The sequence below is a fragment of the Triticum aestivum genome, chromosome 6A, assembly GCF_018294505.1.
Source record: "Triticum aestivum cultivar Chinese Spring chromosome 6A, IWGSC CS RefSeq v2.1, whole genome shotgun sequence".
NCBI classification, from domain to species: domain Eukaryota; kingdom Viridiplantae; phylum Streptophyta; class Magnoliopsida; order Poales; family Poaceae; genus Triticum; species Triticum aestivum.
In genome coordinates this window covers 622,126,555-622,148,837 of record NC_057809.1, presented here as the reverse complement: position 1 = coordinate 622,148,837, position 22,283 = coordinate 622,126,555, and the positions used below count along the sequence as shown (strand labels likewise).

The 22,283-nt window shown below is 45.0% G+C and overlaps 1 protein-coding gene and 2 pseudogenes across 1 annotated transcript; 2 read left to right on the top strand and 1 right to left on the bottom strand.

Moving 5' to 3' along the window:
- Positions 1-9,337: 9,337 nt before the first annotated feature.
- On the top strand, positions 9,338-10,183 carry LOC123129877 (BTB/POZ and MATH domain-containing protein 2-like; annotated as a pseudogene).
- A 3,728-nt stretch (positions 10,184-13,911) lies between these two features.
- On the bottom strand, positions 13,912-21,483 carry LOC123131489 (syntaxin-132-like). Its single transcript, XM_044551156.1, has 11 exons — positions 21,427-21,483; positions 21,238-21,294; positions 21,048-21,096; positions 20,843-20,931; positions 20,641-20,714; positions 20,514-20,556; positions 14,719-14,805; positions 14,537-14,614; positions 14,382-14,462; positions 14,197-14,262; positions 13,912-14,076 (listed from the first exon to the last, which is right to left on the bottom strand). Exons 1-11 carry the CDS (start codon positions 21,481-21,483, stop codon positions 13,912-13,914), a joined length of 846 nt encoding a protein of 281 aa, XP_044407091.1.
- Positions 15,978-16,117, top strand: LOC123132821 (uncharacterized; annotated as a pseudogene).
- Positions 21,484-22,283: the final 800 nt, after the last annotated feature.

The following is a 22,283-nucleotide window of genomic DNA, read 5'->3' as shown; positions in this document are numbered from 1 at the left end:
AGAGCACCAACCAAAACAGCGGTGTCCGCTTTGGTGCAGCAACCGAGAGCGGAAAGGACACATATTATGGTTACATAGTGGACATATGGGAACTTGACTACGTACCTGATTTTAAGGTCCCTTTGTTTAAGTGCAAATGGGTCAATCTGTTAGGCGGCGGGGTACAGGTAGACCCACAGTACGGATGACAACAGTGGATCTGAAAAATCTTGGGTACACTGATGAACCGTTCGTCCTAGCCAATGATGTGGCACAGGTTATCTATGTGAAGGACATGTCTACCAAACCGAGAAAAAGAAAAGATAAGGAAGCGAATACATCATACGATGAGCCAAAGCGCCACATAGTTCTTTCAGGAAAAAGGGACATCCTGGGAGTGGACGGCAAGACAGACATGTCTGAAGATTATGAAAAGTTTCATGAAATTCCTCCCTTCAATGTCAAGGCTGACCCAAGCATCCTGATAAACAATGAAGATTATCCATGGTTACGGCGCAATAAGCAAATGACACAAGCGAAGAAAAAGTGAAGACTTTCTCCCGCAATAAGCAAATGCTATGTGGGTGAAATTATGATACCATCCCAACTTTCAACTTTTTCAGAGTTCATTTGAAATGCTTTCATGTCTTATGGTTCGAAATTTTGATACTTCGAAAGTGATTGTCCATTTTGTACACGAAGTGCATCAAGTTTTTGTCGTAACCCTCTCTACATTTTTGAACATGCTATGTGGGTGAAATGATGGTACCATGCAAACTTTCAACCTTTTCAGAGTTCATTTTGAAATGCTTTCCAATTTCAGAGTCATTTAGCTCAAAGAATGAATTAATAGCAAACAGAATGAACTACAAAACTTTTATAAAAATAAAAACAATCAATTAAAATATTATGTTATGATCAACTAAAATAAAACTATAATATTCTTCAATAGCAAAAAGAATATAATTTTTGTGACCTAAAATCAAACTATAAGTATTTAATTGTAAGTATAAATAAAAAATAAATAGCCAAGAAGAAAAAAATTTCTATTTTTATAGTAAAGTTATTCATAAACTAGTGATTCACACAAATTTTATAAAATTCCAATTTAAACTATTCAAATTTTAAAACTAATGGCACTAACAGAAAGTTTATAATTTTTGTGACTTAAAATCAAAAAGAAATCACTAAAAAACTATAAGTATTTAGTTGTAAGTATAAATAAAAAATAAATAGAAAAAAAATTCTATTTTTATAGTAAAGTTATTCATAAACTAGTGATTCACACAAATTTTTTAAAATTCAAATTTAAACTATTCAAAATTTAAAACTAATGGCACTAACAGAAAGTTCATAATTTTTGTGACCTAAAAGCAAAAAGGAAATCACTAAAAAACAAGTATTTAGTTTTAAGTAGAAATAAAAAAAATAAAAAACCAAAAAAATGTAGAAATAAAAAAGAAAAAACCAAAAAAAAAATGCCACCTACTGAGCATCCACGGCCTGAATACGACTAGAAACCCTACATGGGCCAGGATTCAGGCCCGCAGAGGCCCAATAGGCCCATAGGCAGTAGCAAGTTAGGCCCGAAAGCCTGCATTAGAGAGGAGCTCGAATGGAGAGGCACAACAGTGCTTATAAACCAGTGCCGGCGCCCTTCAGCTAGCGATGTGGGACTAAACTTTTGGGCGCGGGCAGCACAAGGGCATTGGTCCCGGTTGGTGCCACCAACCGGGACCAAAGGCCGCCGCTTCCCGCCCTTTAGGCTGCCGAAAATTGGCCTTTGGTCCTGGTTGGTGGCACCAACCGGGACTAATGCCCACCTTTAGTCGCGGGTTGTGCCACGAACCGGGACTAAAGGCTTTGCTATATAAGTTCAGACTTTGGAAATTTTCACTCCCGTCTCTCGCACTTGCCGCCCCGACGCCGACGTCGTTGCCTCGCCCGTGCCCGTCGTCGCCCGCGCCCCCGCCGTCGCCCGCGCCCTCGCCGTCGCCCGGGCCCCTGCCCCGGCCCGCCCCTGCCCCGACACGGCCGCCCCGGTCCGCCCCCGTCGCCGTCGCCCGCGCGCCGCCCCGCCCCGGCCCGCCCCCGTCGCCGTCGCCCGCGCGCCGCCCCGGCCCGCCCTTGCCGTCGCCCGCGCCCCTGCCCCGACGCCATCCTGGCCGCCGACCTCTCCTTAGCTTGGTCCGGCCGCCGGCGCCATCCCTTTGCAAATTTTTGTTCATAGATGATAGAGATCAAATGATGATTTTTTTGTTCATAGATGCATGATAGATGATCAAATGATGTTTTTTTTGTTCATAGATGATCATATGATTTTTTTTAGGTTATTTTCATTTGTAGAATTTTTTTATGTATCTAGGAATATTTTTGTTTATAGATGATAGATGATCAAATGATGAATATTTTTGTTCATAGATGATAGATGATCAAATGATGATTTTTTTGTTCAGAGATGATAGATGATCAAATGATGTTTTTTTTGTTCATAGATGATCATATGATTTTTTTAGGTTATTTTCATTTGTAGAAATTTTTTATGTATCTAGGAATATTTTTGTTCATAGATGATAGATGATATATATGATGATGATATATATGTTGATGTTTTTTTTCATATATGCATTTTTTCATATATATGATGATGTTAGTGGAGAGGAAAAAGTAAAATAAGGAAAAGGAAAATAAGTAGAGAAAGAAGGAGAAGAAGAAGGAGAAGACGAGGAGAGGAAGAAAAGGAAGAGGAGAAGAAGAAAGGAATAGAGGAGAAGAAGAGAAAATTAGAATATATATTCTAATTTTCTCTTCTTCTCCTCTATTCCTTTCTTCTTCTCTTCATGAGAGAGGCAAGGAAGAAGGGGAAGAAGAGGGAGAAGAAGAGGAGAGGAAGAAGAGGAAGTCTTCTCCTCCATTCTTTCTTTTCTTCTTTTTTCTTCTTCTTCTTCCTCTTTATTTTATCGGGAACGAGGGTTGTCGAGAGGTCGAGGAGCGGTAGAGGAGAAACCCTAAATAGAAAGTATCGTCGGTGTGAGATACATGTACCGTCGGTGTCGGACACTACACCCACATCCCACAAGTGGCGCGGGCTTCGACGCCCACGTCACTTGTGGGACGTGGATGTAGTGTCCGACACCGAAGGCCACATGTATCTCACACCCACGATACTTGCTAGCTATTTAGGGTTTCCTCTACCGAAAAGAAGAGGAGAAATAAATAAGAAGAAGAAAAAAGAAGAAAAAGAAGAGGAGAAGAAGAAAGGAATAGTGGAGAAGAAGAGAAAATAGAATATATTCTATTTTCTCTTTTCTCCACTATTCCTTTCTTCTTCTCCTCTTCTTTTTCTTCTTTCTTCTTCTTCTTCTTCTTCTTCTTCTTCTTCTTAGCCGGAAGTAGAGAGAGGTTTCCTAGTGTCAAAGTATTGAAGAAATCCATGCCTTCATCATTAGCCGGAAGTAACCAGGGCATGTTGGTACGAAGTTCTGCAAAGTTGTTTTGGAATGGAGTCCCGGATAGAATAATCCGCCTTTTGGTACGAATTCAGCAAAGGCCTTCCAAATAGCGATATTCGGAAGGCTCTTGCTGAACTTTGTACCAAAAAGCGAATTATCCTATCTGGGACTCCGTTCCAGAACAACTTTGAAGAGCTTCGTACCATCATGCACATGTTACTTTCGCCTAATGATGAAGACATGGTTTTGTTGAATCCCTTGACACTAGGCAACCTCCCTACCCCTCGGCGATCCTATCGAACATGAGAGGAAGAAGAGGATAAAAAAAGAAGAGGAAGAAGAAAAAAAAGAGGAGAAGAAAGAATAGAGGAGATCTTATCCTCTATTCTTTCTTCTCCTCTTATTTTTCTTCTTCTTCCTCTTTTTTTTATCGGGAACGAGGGTCGTCGAGGGACATAGATGTAGTGTCATCGTTGTCGATATATACCCGCTCCCGATAGCTTACTATGATTAGGTAGCTAGTTCTACGTTTGGCACTAATATATCCATCTGTCATGTTTGAATAATAATTGCCATGTTGTAAATATTTGTAGAAACTATGGACACCGCCCTAGACGAAGTAACAAAAGAAGCGTTGTTGAGGGACATAATCGCAGAAGGAAGTGATGCCATCTCGTTGTTTCTCAACGAAACCGATGGTCTGGATGGAGAGGGTGAACAAGCTGGCTACGGTGACCTAATGCCGGTGCAAGAAGAAGAACATGAGGACGGCTCCGGTGACCCAATGCCGGTGCAAGAAGGAGACCGTGATGACGGCTCCGGTGACCGAACCGAGTCCGGCCAGGTATATATATTAGTTAAGCCTATGCTGACTAGCTGATTGATGCATTCATTGTTTTGGTATGTACACATATTAATTAAGTCTTTGTTCTTTTTTCTAGCCCTCCAGCTCGAGCACAACTTCGGTAAAGAGACGAGGCCCGAAGAAAAAGTTGAGCTCGGATGAAAAGTTTGAGATCATAGCAATCGCGCCCGACGGCCAACCTATTGAACCCCTCCGGACAAAGAGCGCATTTGTTGCTCAGTGTGGGGTTCTGGTTAGGGACAAGATCCCGATAAGCATCCAGCAATGGTTTAAGCCGGCTACAGAAGACCCTGAGGTCTCTTATGTCAATGATATGCAAAAAAATGATCTTTGGACTGAGCTGAAGTCAAATTTCACCCTACCGCGTGAGGATAATCCAGAGAACCCAGTTAAAGAGAAATTAATCAAGTCTTTTGCTCTGAAGAGGATGGCAGAACTATTCAGGAGGTGGAAGAAAGAGCTGAATAAGTTTGTCGAAAATAATGAGACACCAGAATTCAAGGGCAGATATGAGAATATCAAAGATCACTGGCCCGCATTTGTGGCCCACAAGACATCGGAAAAGAGTAAGAAGATGTCGCCGACAAACAAGCAAAATGCTGCGAAGAAGAAGCTTCACCATCGCACGGGGTCAGGTGGCTACCTCGTAGCCCGGCCTAAGTGGTCCAAGACTGAGAATGATCTGGTTCATAAAGGGATCGAACCAGAGACAATTAACTGGCCAGATCGTTGCCGGACTTGGTTCTTCGGGGCTGGCGGAACACTGAACCCTGTAACAGGGAAGTGCATTTGGACGAACGATCAAATGGACATACCAGTCAGTAAGCTTAAGCAATATATCGAAGCAGCGCATGAAGGGACGTTCTTTCCAGACAGAGAGAACGACGAGCTCACAATGGCCCTCGGGAATCCTGAGCACCCTGGACGGACACGAGGCACGCCAGGCTCCATTCCGTGGAAGGTTGGGTTTCCGGACGCAGGCGGTTACAAATCCCATGAGAGGAGGAAAAAAGTGCAGCAGACCCAAATGCAGGCGCTGCAAGCAAGGGTAGACGCGATAGAGGAACGAGAAGCAAATCGCAGCAAACATACTGTCGAAGCCTCCCCCGAAGCTACCCCGCCATCTCAGCGCAGAAGCAGCGTGGCTTCCACCGAGCTGCTTCAGCCGGAGCATGCCTTGACGGCTCCTGCCAGCTATCCCGTGGATGCTATAACGGAGTCTCAAAATTGCCACCTTATGACACAATGGATGAATTTGAAGGTCAAGGCGGCTATTGGCTCTGTTTTTCCTACTGAACCCGGCGCAACTTTTCACTGCCGGCCGATTCCAGAAGGATATGCTAGGGTGATGGTGGATGAGATAACGGAGGGATTTGAGGACCTCCAGCTTGACCACCCTACCGGTGAAGGGGAGACTCGGCTGGGGTCTGCTCCGAAGACTCCATGCCTATGGCGGAATGAGCTCATCAACCTTCCGAACTGGACGCCACCGCCTCCTCCTCCTCCTCCTCCGGCGAGTCAGGGCACTCCGCCTCCACCGCCTCCTCCTCCGGCGAGTGACGATCAGGGCCCTCGGCCGGCTCCTTCTCCGGCACGTGGCGGCACTCCGCCTCCTTCTCCGCCTGCGCCGACGCGCCCGAGCAGCCAGCCTCCTCCTTCTCCGCCTCGTCAGCAAGGGCGGAAGAGACCTGCCACCGCTCCAGCTGCTCCGGCGCGTCGTAGTCCTTCTCCTCCGCCTCTTAAGCAAGTAAAGAAAACCGCTATGTTTGCTCGGTCGGCGTCTAGCAGTACAACCAGAGGCGAGAGGACATACAGATTCGGTCCTTCTCTGAAGACTCCAGAGAAGTTACCATACGAGAGGACCCAGGAGGAGAATGCCGAGATCGCGCGAGAAGAAGTGAAGAAATTCTTTGAAGGGGTGAAAGCAAAGAAACATCCACCTCTGGAGGAGAAGGTAGATCGGGTGAAAGTGAAGCGCACTCTGGCTGCCCTGACAAAACCACCGAAGTCTGATCCGCCGAAAGGAAACTATGACCGCATTATTGGAAAGGAATTTGCCGAAGCGGAGCGGTCGGGAAGTACTGTCAGTGATCAAAGGCTGAAAGAACGACGAGCTGGGAAACAAATTGCCCAGCTCGGTGAACAAGCGAAGCAATCATGCCCCCCGCTCAAGGTGCCTAGCCACAACGTCGATAATGATCCGAGGATGGTGCCCGGTTATAGCAATCTTGCAGATTACCTGCCCGACGAAGTACATTATGAACCCATGGAGATGCAGATACAAAGATACGAGTACGGAAGTCTCTCGTCAAAGATGAAAGATCTCTATCAACGATGATGCGAAGATTGCATGATTGGTACTTGAAAATCTGCAGAGACTCTGGGGGGAGGAGTACTTTGTATGTGAAAGTTAAAAATGAGCATGACCTCGTTGGAATTGATCTGTTGCCTGTTTCATTTGAGGAGTTCTATCAGTTTTTCAATCAATTGGCCCTCGATAAAACAACGGTCGCCTGCTACTGTCTGTAAGTAGTACTACTTCTGTCATTAAGTTTCTCTATATAGCTTAGATCTTTCATTGCATGTATTTATAATCATCCTCACTATATTATGCAGATTGAAGATCGTCGAATTGAAGAAAAGACAAGTCGGTGATATTGGGTTCATTGACACATATTTCATAGATGCAACTCAGGTTAAATTTCATGCCACAGAAACCGAGGCCAGCATGCTAGAATCGTTGATAATAAATCAAAACAAAGATATAATACTCTTTCCTTACAACTTCAAGTGAGTGTTACTATCTTGTGCGTATTCGGTTTCCCTTATATATTAGTCAAGGTTATAGTAATGTAATTGATGAGTTATGCATGCGTGTGCAGTTTCCACTATATTCTCCTACATATTAAGTTTGAGCAGGGACTAGTAACCGTCTTAGACTCAAGACGAAAAGATCCCAAGGACTATGCAGACATGACTCAAATACTCGAGAAGTAAGTTAAATCGATCATTATCCACCATATCAGCAACTTTGTTCATTTCCTGATATATCAAGTAATTGTTTTCTTTGTCCGGCAGGGTTTGGAGAAAATTCACCAGAAAAGCTCCGGGGCTGCCGAAGGAGCTGCAATTTAGACACCTGAAAGTAAGTACTAGCTATAGTAGCATTTTAAGCGCATCTACTAGTCATTCAAGCGCTAGTTTCATCAATACCATTTGGCGTTCTTGCTTATCAGTTTGATTAACCTCTATTTCTTGTAAAGTGGTTGTGGCAGGAACAAGGGAATGATTTCTGTGGATACTATGTTTGCGAGTCCATCCGCCACACGACCTGTGAGCGGGGCTACACTGACGAACAATATGAAGTACGTAAATAACAACATTCACAATTTTATTTTATTACCATCATTTGTGTTGAGTTTCATTCATTCATATATATATATATATGTATTGACCCCCTTCTTTAAATTAGATGTTTCGGAAGCGGGATGAACTCCTAGCACCAGCTCGCATGCGAGGAATTCAAGAGGAATTGGCGGCATTCTTTCTTGACCACGTGATCCCTGAAGACGGAGAATTTTATGTGGACCCTGAGTCTGTATGATTATATTTGTAAGAGATAATTATTGTATATATGTAGCCGGTAGTGTCAGATAGATATACGAGAACTTGTTGTTCGACCAATCTCTCGGAGAAGGAGAGGTGGTCGATATCACTTCTCTCTATATATATGCATATATGTTCATCACGATCTTCTGTTTCCTTCGTTTGCTTACTAGCTAGCTAGCGTGTCTAGTCCTCTCTATATACGTATGTATAGTACGTAGCGTCGACCAAGCACGGACATAACAGAGGACACTTCTCTCTATTAATTATAACTAGCTAACACAATATATGAAACACCTAAATTAACCCCCCAAAACCCCCAACCCCCAACCCCCCTTTCAAAAAAAAAAAACAAAAACCCCAGCCACAGAAGTGCTGACGCGTGGATGCCTATTGGTTCCGGTTGGTGCCACCAACCGGGACCAAAGGGTCTCCTGACTGGGCTCTGCGCACTGCCCACGTGGAGGGCCTTTAGTCCCGGTTCTGGATTGAACCGGGAGTAAAGGGAGGAGGTATTAGTACCGACACTTTAATCCCGGTTCTGGAACCGGGACTAAAGGCCCTTACGAACCGGGACTATAGGCCCTTTTTCTACCAGTGATCTCATTTGGCAGTATAGCAAAGCTATTTACCAATGACCCTCAGGTCCTAGCGGTTGTGAGCTCCTGTGCATTGGTATGCCTTCCTACTTTACCACTTAATTGTTACGTACATCTAAGCCTTATTCTGAAAAAAAAAAACTAAATTGAGAGATGAACAAGGAAGCTAAATTGCCATAATAGGAGGCGAATGGAAAACAGCACAAGAATCAGCTGCAGCAGCCAGCAGGGAATAGATCTGAGCGCTCTTGAGGCTTCAGGCTAGAGAACCAGCGCAGGAAGGGTAGAGGGCACCACCAAGGCACACGTGCAGTAGAAGCTCGCTGCCAGGACGCGGCAGCTAGGTGCCGAGGAACATGGAATAGAACCGGGACATACACATAGGAACCAGCTCCCGCTGCTATGCATGTCCAGCTGGACCTCTTGGGCCTTAAGGGCCCTAAATTGTTGTGGAGGCTCCTAGGTAGCTCCGTTTTATTGTTTAGTAATTGTTACGTACACGGCACACCATATCTAGCCTTATTCTAAAAAAGGAAAGTACTAGGGATCAGATTACAGATATATGCTTCCTATCAGACCAGTAAATGGCCGTAGGATTAAATAAAATCATCCTAATCGTCCAAACCTATCGTGCGGGTCTGATGGTAGTTAATACTCAACTGTTTACGTACGTGAATAATGCATCCGAGAACAATACGCTGGTGCATGCTCCCAATGGACTGATTCCGTGATTTCTTTCTTCTTATTATTAACAGCTTCCTTGAATAATGCTTCTGAATAATTGTGAGTAGTTTCAAAACTAAAATTATAATATAATATAATAATGATATTTTTAGATGCATTTCTCCAACGCCCAAGACTCGGACTGTGCCGACTTCATTTCTCTCGAGCTTTCCTGTCTCCAAAGAGACGATGCCAACAAGAAGAAGAAGAAGCAGCATGTGGTGGAGGCCAAGGTCGTTTTCAGTTTCATAGACCAGGTTGAGATGCAGAATCCAGTCTACATTGCTCAAGCTGAGACATGCAGCTTCCATGATTTTTCTCGGGCCAGACACATGTTCATCACAAGACAAGCCCTTGAACAATCATCGGTGAATCTAAAGGACGATTCTTTCACCATCCGGTGCGACATCATGGTCTCCTCCTCTTCCTCCTGCAATCCCAACACCAAGGACCAACTCCTGCCTCACATGTGCCAGCACTTTGAACATCTCCTTCAAACTGAGGTGGGCGCTGATGTGAAATTCGAGGTCGGCGGAGACACGTTGGCTGCACACCGGTGTGTGCTCGCAGCCCGATCCAAGGTCTTCATGTCATAACTCTTTGGCCCCATGAAGGAAGGCACTGATAACACCGGTGTCATACACATCAAAGACATGGAAGCAAGCGTGTTCAGGGCTTTGCTTACCTTTATGTACACAGACTCATTCCCTTTTATGGAGGAGGACAACGGACAAGAAGAGGAGGAGGAAGCAGCAGCAGAGGTCATGTCCACTCTTGCTCTAGCCGAGCAGCACCACTGCCATGGATTGAAACAGGCGTGCTTCAAGTTTATCCAAGTCCAGTCCCCCTCATATCTGCAAACACTAATGGCATCTAATGGCTGGGATCATGTCTTTGAGACCTACCCCTCGGTTTTGAAGGAGCTCATTGCAAAGCTTGCTTCGAACCACCGGAAATAATACTTTCTATGCCGTACATGTAACTTGTTAGATCTGAAGTGACGGTCTTATGCATATGTGGGATCCTCTAGAGAGATTGCTTTTGTCTTGTCATCTACTGTATAATTTGCGTATTTGCTGGGCAAACTGTCGCTTGGTGCAGTGGTTGGTCTGTAAATTCCTTGGTGTGTAGGCGCAAATTGATCTGGTCAGTATGGAAGTTCCCTATCTAATGGTTTTATCCTCATGTATGTATATGTTTCTCTGTGTATTAGGTGTGTCGTACATCGTTCCTTTCTGCCTCCTTATTCTAGCTAGCTAGCTAGCTATTCTAAAGAAGAAGAAGAAGAATGTTGATGTTTCTAGAAAGTCATCTTAATTATGATCCTGGAATTAAGGGAACGAATCTGGATAACAAAACAGTTGACCAAGAATTCTGGTTACCATGACAGTGATAGTGTGAACTCTTGGTCCAGTACCTAGGACTAGGAGCCTTCTCATGGGTTCATCGCAGAGGAAAGTCAGAGCTTGAAGATTCTGCAAATTTCAGTGTTGTTGTAGCTGTGCCCTGTACCAGGTTTATGAACACATATTTCCTTGCTGTGTAGGGAGTATTAATTCATTCCAGTTTATGAACAAATGTCAGTCAAAACCTAGCCTGGGTATTAATTACAGCCAGCCAGGTTTAGTTTACAGAAACCAGAGGATATATATGATTCATCATCACCTTACCCTATCTGCTTGCAATTGCATGTTCTGGAACACTCACTATATATGGAGGTGTACAAAATATACTCCCTCCGTAAATTAATATAAGAGCGTTTAGAATACTAAAGTAGTATTCTAAACGCTCTTATATTAGTATTCTAAACGCTCTTATATTAGTTTACGGAGGGAGTACACAATAATATCTCAGTTTCTGTGTGTCTTTGTGTGGATGCAAAACCAGGCCAGATACACAATATGGAGAGTAATATGGACATGCGAAAACTCTTATAGTGTATTATATATTATAAATTGTTCTCGGCTGATTCTTGTCTACTCCACCAAGTGTCTGAAACTTTTGGCTTATTCTTGGAACTTCATTGGAGGGTTCGCGACACACATCAGCAAGGAGGAACTCTCCAATCTAGCGAGCGACACGGGCGGCGACCCAGGCTCCCTCCGGCAGCCGGCCCCTCCGTCTGTCTCCCTCCTCGCCGCCGCCGGCAGCCAGCAAAGGGTCCGAGGCGGCGTGCAGCGGACGCGACAGATCTGGTCCCTGCGGGTGCTCGGCGTGCATGGTGCTCGACGGTGCCCCTGATGTTTGGCTGTGGCTCGGAACCGTTGTGGTTTCTGGCCTCGGGCAGTGCTCATCTGTTCCTTCCCGGCATGGTGCTCGGCATGGAATGGTGGCTCGCTGCATCCGACGATCATGGGTCCGTTCGGCCGCTGATGGTTCTGGTGCCTGCTGATGGAGTTTGGCTGCTGATGGAGATGCAGCGAGGGAAGGTGGGCTGCCGGATTGGCTGTCGACCGGAGGATTACGAGGGCTGGGTGAAAACCCGTCTCTGGCCATGGCCGGAGCCTGTGACGGTGGCGTCTGTGGACGCCGTAACCTTTTTGAAGGCGTCGACAGAATGCTCTCTCTTCCTCTGCGAGGGACAACTTCGGGGGAAACCCCAGACCCGGAGGGTCAGTCGTTGGCGGCGTGTTGGCGTCGTTTCCCTCTCGAGGGCATCGATTTTGAAGTTCAATCCGGTCAGAGGGACCAGCTGGTGTGTTGGGAGGTTGGTGGTATGCGTTGGTGTGGCGTCGAGGCTTCTGTGGCAACGACGATAGGGCAAGCGAAGTCGGAGACATTGCAGTGGTAGTCGGCTCTTCTTCGGCGTGTTCCTGGGATTACCTCGGTTTGGTTGTTGTGGTGAAGTCGGAGCTGCGGCAGCGGGGCCCCTGTGGCAACGATGACAGGCAGCACGTGGTCCGTTCGGTGGTCTTCCACGACGCCAGTCTTGCATAGTTCTCCTTTGGATCTTTGCTTCAGAGTCGGAGCTGCGTAGCCCTCGATGCGGGTGGTTGAGTTCTGGCATGGATCTTCATGTTTTCCTACTCAGCCTCTGCGGTGAGTGTTGGTTCGACGTTCGTCCCCGGAGAAGTCAGAGTCGCTTGCTCGGGGATTAGGGATGGCGATGACGCCTGTTTGGGAAGAAGTGATGACGATGACGCTTGTGTGCTAGCTTGACAAGACACTCTTTGTAAAGGTGTGCGTGGGATATCTTGGTGTGCCGCTCAGCGGTTTGTGACGGTTTTCGCCCGGTTTTCCGTTGATTAACTGGGCAATTCTCTTCTGCTTAATTAATGGATGAGGCAAATCATTTGCCTCCGTTTCGAAAAAAAAAACTTCATTGGAGGAGTGTTGTCATTTGAGTATTGTTTTGTAAACTCGCAGCCGTCTGCATGCCATGCCATATTGTGATAATTCATTCATTCTACTGTCATTCCACATGTACTATGCAACTTTCGGCTTATTCTTGGAACTTCATTGGCTGGCTGATTCTTGTCTAGTGAAACAATAGTTTGTATGTTTTGGTAAATACAGGGGTGGGCATTTTTGCTTGAATCCACACAATTATAGTTGAGTGCTATGTACAGTTCCGTAAAAAAAACATTAGAATATTGCATGATTTTATTTTATTTGCATCCTGCAAATTTAGGCTCGATGTGTTTCAACCAAAATTCATAATAGGCTGTTTCGACCAAAAAAGGTGTTTGTATGTTTCAGCGTTTTTGTGGGCAGTCTGGGTAAGTGAAGCTGCAGTATTTCTTCCTTCCCCTGTCCCTGTTACTGTTACTGCTGGCTCTGTTGTACAAGAACAGAGTATCGATAAAAAAAAAACAAGCTAGGACTACCAAGAACAGAGTATCGATCAACGAATGAGGTCATATATAGTGCACTACAAGAACAAGCAGCAAACAGCAACAACATTCTTATATACAACATGGTGCACAACATAACCGCAGTAAACCGATTCAGGAACAAGCTAGGATGGATGCACAAACATTTCTGTGATTTCACCGCTAAAAATAAAAATAGTTGGGAGCACACCAACCAAACACAAACCAATAGCAGCAATCTCAACTTGTCAAAAAAAAAAACAAACAAAAAAAAGGAATAGCCTCCAGTATACTGTATGACTAGCAATGTGCCCGTGCGTTGCAACGGATCCAAAGTAGAATAATACATGTTCACAAACTTGAAAGAAAAACAATCTAATTTTGGTATATATATATATATATATATATATATATATATATATATATATATCACTTAAAATATACTCGTATTAGGTTTCACTTAAAATATATTCCTTGTGGCTTTTTTGATGAGGTGGGGGAGGGATGTGGTTGGTTTCAAGATACTAAGGGGCTTCTGCAAATTGGAGCACAGAAGTGGGGTCTTGCTGCAAAAAATGCCACAGCTTTTACATCACAGTTGTTAGATGCAGATCTGATGGTCAGAAATGATGGATGACAGGCACACAATCATTACCAACTGAGTCTTTTATAGGAGTAGAGATATTGTGCAAACAATATGGGCTTGGTTGGGTTGGGTGAACATAGCCAGCCGTACAGTACAGCAGCCATAGATACAAGAGTGTGAATCACTCGGTCACTGAACTACAGAGACAAAATGCACACATAGAAAAAAAACACAGAATATATGTATATATGCCGCCGCGCCGAGATGTTGGCAGGTCGTGGCTCAAGGGTTACTTCTTCTTCCATGGCTGGATCACCCCGAGCACGACGATAGCCACTACCACCAGCAGAAGGATGATGGCGTAGCACATCCACTTTCTCGAGTTCTTCTGAAGCGCCTTTGCCTTCTGGAGAGCACCCACGCCTTGCTGTATGTGGTTGGTAGCATTTGAAACCTTGCAACAAACAAACAAAATGGTGGTTAGCTTTGCTTGCTTTATTTATGAAATCGGTTTAGGTCTATTTAGAAAGAAAATATAAACTGATTTCACAAGTCTTGGTCGTCTTACTCTTACATGTGTCTCTATGTGGTTGAGCATGTCTCCTTGAGCCTCAACCAACACCGCCATATCCAGGAATATCTATTCACATATAAGCATCATATGTCTCTATTCACATATCCAGGTTATGCATGGTGGGTGTCAACTACTATAATTTTTTTTTGTACAAGAGCTTATTATGCAAATGAAAATAGTATAACCTGCTGCAACTCCAGAAGCTTCCTCTCTAGATCTCTTACAGCATCATGCCGCTCCTGTATCTCAGCAACAGTCTCCAATACCTGCAAGACTCATGCTTGGGAAATTATCCTCATGAGATTTCACAAGTGTCCAAATCATGACCTCATATACCTACCTGGCCTCTCCCCTGCTGCTGAACCGCATCTTTGAAAATCTGCTCGCTTCTCCCTGTCTCGATTAAATCGTCAATTGTCTGCAGGTTCCAAAGTAACATCAGAGGGTAACACACTGTAAGATGAAGGGATAGAAAGAAAAAAGCACAAATTTAACCATAGAAAAAAAAAGTTACAACTATACCTCTTCATCAGGGCGATTACCAGTTACAGTGAATACCCTTCTTTCAACGACTTCCCGGTACTCCTGCCGGATTGATTCTCTCAACACCTGCATCAGGGGGGTAACAACGCCATATCACTCACATAGTTGCAAGATTGCATTATATTATTCCATCTTGAGAGACATCAGGCTGATTGCATAGTATCAATAATCTACCATAATGGCTAATAAACATTCTTGTAAAGTTACTGCTGCAAGTTGAAAGGAGGACAATTTGCAAAAAATATAGTTCAGTAGTATGTTTCTTTTTTTTACTTTTTAGAACATATAAGCATCAACGAAGCCGCTTGCACCGCTTGTGAAGAGCTAGATGTTGAGAATTCATATAGCTGGATTCTAACCTGGATGGGTCATAGACATGGGAAAGCAGAGTAGTTTCTCCCTGCTGCTGCTCTATATATGAGGGCATATCAAATCAAATAGCCCAAGTAGTAGTAAGTAGAAATATGTGTTAGCGTTTGAAGAGTTCCGGAGATATGCGTCAGATGAAGATATTGAAAGTTAGCTTGAGCAGCAAGATAGATAGGAGTTGTTAGCATATTCTGTATTTATCTTTACTTTCTTTCTTTGCTTGCAAGCCACGATTGTAACAAACTCCTGTATGCATATCCGGGATAAGCCCCGCTCTATTAATAAAGACCACGCGGCCTCCTATGGGAGGTAAGACGCTTCTGCAAAACTTACATGGTAATCAGAGCATCCTCTTCCATCTAGTCTAGATCGACCTCCCCCTTCGTCCCCATGGCATCATCCAGCTCCACCACCGCACCCAGCCTCAACACCCAAGTCACCGAGAAATTAACTCGGGACAATTTCATCCTCTGGCATGCACAGGTGCTGCCACAGATTAGGGGCGCTGGGTACTTTGGCTACCTTGATGGATCCATCGCCAAGCCAGATGAGAAGCTCGTCTCCACCGACAAAGAAGGAAAGGAGGTGGCCGTCCCCAACCCTGCATATGCGATCTGGCTGTCCCAGGACCAGGTCGTGCTGGGCTATCTCCTGAACTCGCTAAGCAAGGAGGCGCTGATCCCTGTTGCCGCGCTCGAATCTGCACAGGAGGTGTGGAAGGCGCTTGGCAACATGTTCGCCTCTGCTTCACGAGCTCGCATCAACAACCTAAGAAGCTCCCTCGTCAACGCCCAGAAGGGGAGCCAAACTGCAGCAGCCTTCTTCATCCGCATGCGCTCCTATGCCGATGAACTCGCTATGGCGGGAAAACCGGTGACTGATGATGAACTCGTCTCGTTCATCACATCAGGCCTTGACATGGAGTACAACCCTCTTGTGTCGGCACTGGATAACAGGACGGAGCCCATTACTCCCGATGAACTCTTTGGACAACTGTCCAACTTCGACCAGCGGCTCGAGCGTCTTCAAGGAGCAGGCTCGAACGGCTTCCGGTCGTCCGCAAACGCAGCAGCACGCGGGCACGGTGGCCATCCTTCACGCGGGCGAGGCATGCCTCGCGGTCGAGGCAATGGAGGCCGAGGCGGCCAAGGTCGCGGTGGACGCCCCTTCTACAACAACCCTAGGGGTGGTCAGCGGCAGGGAGGCCAAGGTGCTGCACGTGGTGGCCAAGGTGCTGCACGCGGCAATGGAGGCGGCACCCAAGGCACCAATGGTGAGGATCAGAGAATCCAACAATGTCAAATCTGCAAGAAGTATGGCAAGCACATTGCCAGCGAGTGTTGGTGGCGTTACGAAGATGACGACAACCATCAACAAGGCGAACACATGGCTGGCTCCGCCAACACCAACTCCTACGGGATCGACACCAACTGGTATGCTGATAGTGGAGCCACCGACCACATCACCAGCGAGCTAGAGAGGCTGACGTACCACGACAAGTATCGTGGACAGGAACAAGTACACACTGCCGGAGGTACAGGTATGAGAATTGCACATGTTGGTCATTCAGTCATTAAAACCCCATCACATAAAATTCGTCTTCGAAAAATCTTACATGTTCCTAGTGCCTCCAAAAATCTTCTATCTGTTCATCGCCTTACCATTGACAATCATGCTTATATTGAATTTTGGCCAACATTCTTTTTGATCAAGGACCAGGTCACGAGGAGAATAATATACCAAGGCAGATGTGAAGGAGGTCTTTACCCCTTGATTCCATACGCTAGGACATCAAATAAGCAAGCTTTTGGTGCGGAAAAATTGTCGTCTACTCGATGGCATAGCCGGCTTGGTCATCCTTCTTTTTCCATTGTTCTTCGAGTGCTTAGGAATAATAAGCTCGCCTATCATAGTGAGCCAGAGTCAGTGTGTGATTCATGCCAAAGAGCAAAGAGTCACCAATTACCATATCCTGTGTCAACTAGTGTATCCACTGCTCCACTACAACTTGTTTTTTCCGATGTATGGGGGAAAGCTCCTGAATCTGTTGGTAGACATTTTTATTATGTAAGTTTTATTGATGACTTCAGTAAATTTACATGGATCTACCTCATTAAGAAAAAATCTGATGTCTTTGAAGTCTTCCATAATTTCCAAGCACTCGTAGAACGAAAGTTTGACAGAAAAATTATTGCCGTCCAATTTGATTGGGGTGGTGAATACGAAAAATTAAACCCATTCTTTCAGAAAATTGGCATTTCCCATCATGTCTCATGTCCCCACGCACATCAACAAAACGGTTCGGCCGAAAGAAAACACCGCCATATTGTTGAAGTTGGTCTTGCTCTCCTTGCTAATGCTTCCATGCCTCTTAAATTTTGGGATGAGGCCTTCTTAACAGCCACACATCTTATCAACATGTTGCCTAGCAAGGTCATCAACTTTCAAACACCTTTAGAACGCCTCACCAATACCAAGCCAGACTACAATTCCCTTCGTGTGTTTGGATGTGCATGTTGGCCTAACCTTCGACCATACAACTCTCGAAAACTTTCATTTCGATCCAAACAATGTGTTTTCCTTGGCTATAGTGCGCTTCATAAAGGGGTCAAATGCTTAGATGTGGAAACCGGTCGTGTCTATATTTCCCGTGATGTTGTGTTTGATGAAACAGTGTTTCCCTTTGCATCACTTCATTCTAATGCCGGTGCTCGTCTTCGTCAAGAAATTTTGCTCCTTCCGGAGCATCTTCATCCCACATCACCATTTGATCATGGGGGGCATAATGACTGCGATGATTCAAATGTTGTTAATCCTCATACTTTTAACCCCGTGTCTACTGAGCATGTTGCAGAAAATACAGGACAAAATGATGATGGAATCACAGAAAAAAATGGCAGTCGAACACCTCCCGTATTGCATGTACAGCAAGAGCCAAACTGCACGGGACTTGAGGGAGATACCCCTTTGCATGGCGAGCGATCCCATGGCGAGCGATCTCAGGAGGATCCACCTGCGCCTCCCCTGCGCACGTACGTCAGGCGCGGAGTTCGACCCAGGACAGATCCATCTGCGTCGGCTCTGCCAACTGCATCAGCCCGTCCGGCCTCGGAACCTGGCGTGAAAAATTCCGGAGCCGACCCGAGCGGCTCGTCTGGCGACAAGTCTCCATCAGGAGGCACAGCAACAGCAGTTGACCCGGCCGTCTCAGATCCAGAGGCTGGTTCACGTGGGTTGCATGGCCACAGCAGCCAATCAGCAAGCGACAGCGAGTCGCTGTCTCCTCGAGGGTCCTCTGGTGCGGTGCAGTTCAGATCCATTGCGCAGGCTGCTGGATCTCCTGCATCACGCAACGCTGCAGCTCACCTTCAGCCTACAACAACAACACGCCCTGTTACACGACTTCAAAGTGGTAAAGTACAGCCGGTCAACTATAAAGGTATGGTTAAATACAGCATGCTGAGCAGTACAAATGAACCTGACACGGTAGAAAAAGCACTGGAAGATGCTAAGTGGAAAAGAGCTATGGAAGAAGAATATAGTGCACTCAAAAAAAAATAAAACGTGGCACTTAGTACCTAAACAAGAAGGCAAAAATTTGATTGATTGTAAGTGGGTCTATAGGATAAAAAGAAAAGCTGATGGTACTATAGATCGTTACAAAGCTAGACTAGTTGCCAAGGGATTTAAACAGCGATACGGAATAGTCTACGAGGACACCTTTAGCCCAGTAGTTAAAGCTGCTACTATCCGTCTTGTTTTGGCTATTGCTGTTTCCAGGGGATGGAGTCTTCGACAACTAGACGTACAGAACGCGTTTCTTCATGGTGTTCTGGAAGAGGAGGTTTATATGAGGCAACCCCCAGGCTTTGAAAATCCAAGTGCACCATTTCATGTTTGCAGGCTTGACAAGGCCATCTATGGATTAAAGCAAGCCCCAAGGGCATGGTACTCTCGTTTATGCTCAAGGTTGCAAGACTTGGGGTTTGTGGCTTCCAAGTCTGACACATCTCTGTTTATTTATCATAAGTCTGGATTGACAATATATATGCTTGTATATGTTGATGATATAATTGTCACCAGTTCTTCAAATGAAGCAATTGCAGCACTGTTAAAGGACCTAAGCAAAAGCTTTGCACTCAAGGATCTGGGAGATTTGCACTTCTTTCTAGGAATTGAAGTGAAGAAAACTAGAGATGGTATAGTCTTGACACAAGAAAAATATGCATCTGATCTTTTGACTCGAGTTGGATTGCAAACTTGTAAATCAGCACCTACACCTCTCTCCAACACTGAAAAAATATCTGCTCATGATGGAGACCCATTGGGAAGTGAGGACAGTACAAGGTACAGAAGTATAGTAGGTGCTCTTCAGTATTTGACTCTTACTAGACCTGATATTGCTTTCTCAGTAAATAAAATATGTCAGTATCTTCATGCACCTACCACCGTACATTGGACAGCAGCAAAGCGCATACTCAGATATGTTAAAAACACACAGAGTGTTGGACTGACTTTTACACGATCATCCTCCACTTTGGTGAGTGCCTTTTCTGATGCAGATTGGGCAGGTTGTCTTGATGACAGAAGATCCACTGGTGGCTTTGCTGTGTTCTTTGGACCCAATCTCATTTCATGGTGTGCAAAGAAACAAGCCACAGTATCAAGGTCAAGCACTGAAGCAGAATACAAAGCTCTAGCAAATGCAACAGCTGAAATTATTTGGGTTCAGTCTTTGCTCACTGAACTTGGAGTGGATCAAAGACAGACTCCTTGTTTGTGGTGTGATAATCTAGGTGCTACCTATTTATCAGCTAATCCAGTTTTTCATGCTAGGACAAAGCACATCGAAATTGACTTTCATTTTGTCAGAGAAAGAGTTGCAAACAAATTATTAGATATTCGATTTGTGCATTCAAAAGATCAAGTTGCAGATGGTTTCACTAAAGCTCTCCCTGTGAAAATGTTGGAAGAATTCAAACGTAATCTCAACTTAATAAAGTTGTGATTAAGGGAGGCTGTTAGCGTTTGAAGAGTTCCGGAGATATGCGTCAGATGAAGATATTGAAAGTTAGCTTGAGCAGCAAGATAGATAGGAGTTGTTAGCATATTCTGTATTTATCTTTACTTTCTTTCTTTGCTTGCAAGCCACGATTGTAACAAACTCCTGTATGCATATCCGGGATAAGCCCCGCTCTATTAATAAAGACCACGCGGCCTCCTATGGGAGGTAAGACGCTTCTGCAAAACTTACAATATGGACTAGTTTTAACTTTTTTGTTTGTATATACATAGTACTACTCTATTAGGCATTAGAGGGAACATTTATTCATTCACAGACAGAAGAGGAAGATCATCACATACATGTAGTCAATTTGGACATTCAAGTTAGAGGAAAACAATACCTGAAAATCGTCCATCCGTTTCTTCAGTTTCTTTTTCACTGCTCTGTAGAGAGAAATCAGCGAGCACAGTGAACAAGGACTAATTCATGCAGGCAAGAGAGACAAATTGACAGTAAATGGAATTTACCCAGTAGTCTGTTCCCTTGATCGATCAACCGCAGAGTCCTCCTCGCATCCAGGTTTCTTCCTGTTAGATAAGTTCTGCAACAGCAAGCCATAAGCAGCATGTCCATCTTTTAATTTGTGCACATGCAGATGCAGATGCAGATACAGCTAGGAATCAAAGAAGAATAACAGAGAGAGACGAGCAAGGTCAGGTGAAAACATACATCTTTGTCCAGTTCATCAACTTTTGTTTTCGCCATACGAGCAATTTTGCCGACTTGGTCAATGTCTTTCTCCATTCGCTGCTTGATTGCTACAAAAATGCATGTTGTGCGTGATTACAAGTAGAGCGGGATTTTCAACTCTGTCTAAGATGATGAGGTTTTGGTGTTGTGCTAAGTAAAGCACACGAGCGAGTTTTGTTGTCACCTTTCATGGCGCTTGCTTTTGTGACTGCTTTTGATTCCTCGTTGGCAGACTGCAAGCAAATTAAAGGCACACCATGAAACTTGCATCATTACTATGAGAATCAACATACTATACTATATAAGAAGCAGAGGCAGAAATAAGGAAACTAGCTAGCTAGAATGGGAGATGATGAATGAATTGACGAGCGGACCTGGAGCTTGGTCAGGAGGCTCGTGAGCTTAGCTATCAGGCTGTCGATTCCGTCAACCTGTTGTGTGCATGATATAAGGCATCATGTCTAGCATTAATTAATCTTTAGTGAAAAAACTAATGGAGAAATAACAGAAGAGACTAGCAGAGAGCATCCTATCTTCCTAGGTAAACAACAGAAGAAGAGCACCAACATGGTCAGGAAGGCTTGTAGATTGTCGGAGGCATCGGGCTGATGCATTCCCATCTCTCGAGGAATCCCCAACACAACACAAGTGTTTAGGTGAAGAAAGAAAGAAAGAAAGAAAGAAAGAAAGAAAGAAACAAGATTAAATCCCCAACACAAGCTGCAGCTAAGCTAATGTGATGACCATGGGTTGTTTTGAACCTAAGTAGGTAAGAAAGAGTGAATGACAAGTAAATTTGAGACTGGAGCGGTTGGTAATACTATATGAGCGCAAATCCCTTAAATTAAATTAAAGCCGTCAAGAGAAGCAGAGACTAAACTAAATTGAGAAGAAGAAGAATCCCTTTCTGGAGGGAGGCTTAATTAGCTGCGAAAAAGAGGTCGAATCTGGGGCCAAAGAGGTCGGCAGCGTGCGTGAAGAGATGAAAAGAGCAATGCAAGGAAAGGAGAGGGGGGGGGGGGGGGGGGGGGGGGGGAGGGGGACTTACGGTTAGTGTTCGTGTACCAAACTGGATTACATTATACTTTCCTCTCTTTTTTTAAGCCAGTGCTTGCTAGGCGCCAGCCGACCGGCCCAAAATTTGGTCCGTCCACGTCGACGCCGTTCCCTTTTCTTCCCCGACGCGCATCGAACCACCCCCGCACGCTGCAAGAGAGATAGCGACCCAACCTGCCGGATCCCCTGCCATCCATCTCCATCGACGCCCCCTTCTGATCCTGCAACACCCGCCACCGACGGGCGTGCTCGGCCATGGCTGCTTGCAGCTCCTGCTGTGAATGGCCGCAGACGTGACCACGCTGACATGGAGCCTCGACCAACGGCGGTTTCAACTTTGCCACGTGGTTGCAACATCGGTTGC

What these genes read in the sequence shown, in the direction of transcription:
- LOC123131489 (XM_044551156.1), bottom strand. Translation starts at nt 21,483, where the DNA reads ATGGGAATGCATCAGCCCGATGCCTCCGACAATCTACAAGCCTTCCTG. An exon ending in AAGCCTTCCTGACCATGTTG is followed by an intron (nt 21,295 to 21,426) that starts GTGCTCTTCTTC and finishes TGCACACAACAG; the next exon opens with GTTGACGGAATCGACAGCCT. An exon ending in TCAAGGGAACAGACTACTGG is followed by an intron (nt 20,557 to 20,640) that starts GTAAATTCCATT and finishes TTCTCTCTACAG; the next exon opens with AGCAGTGAAAAAGAAACTGA.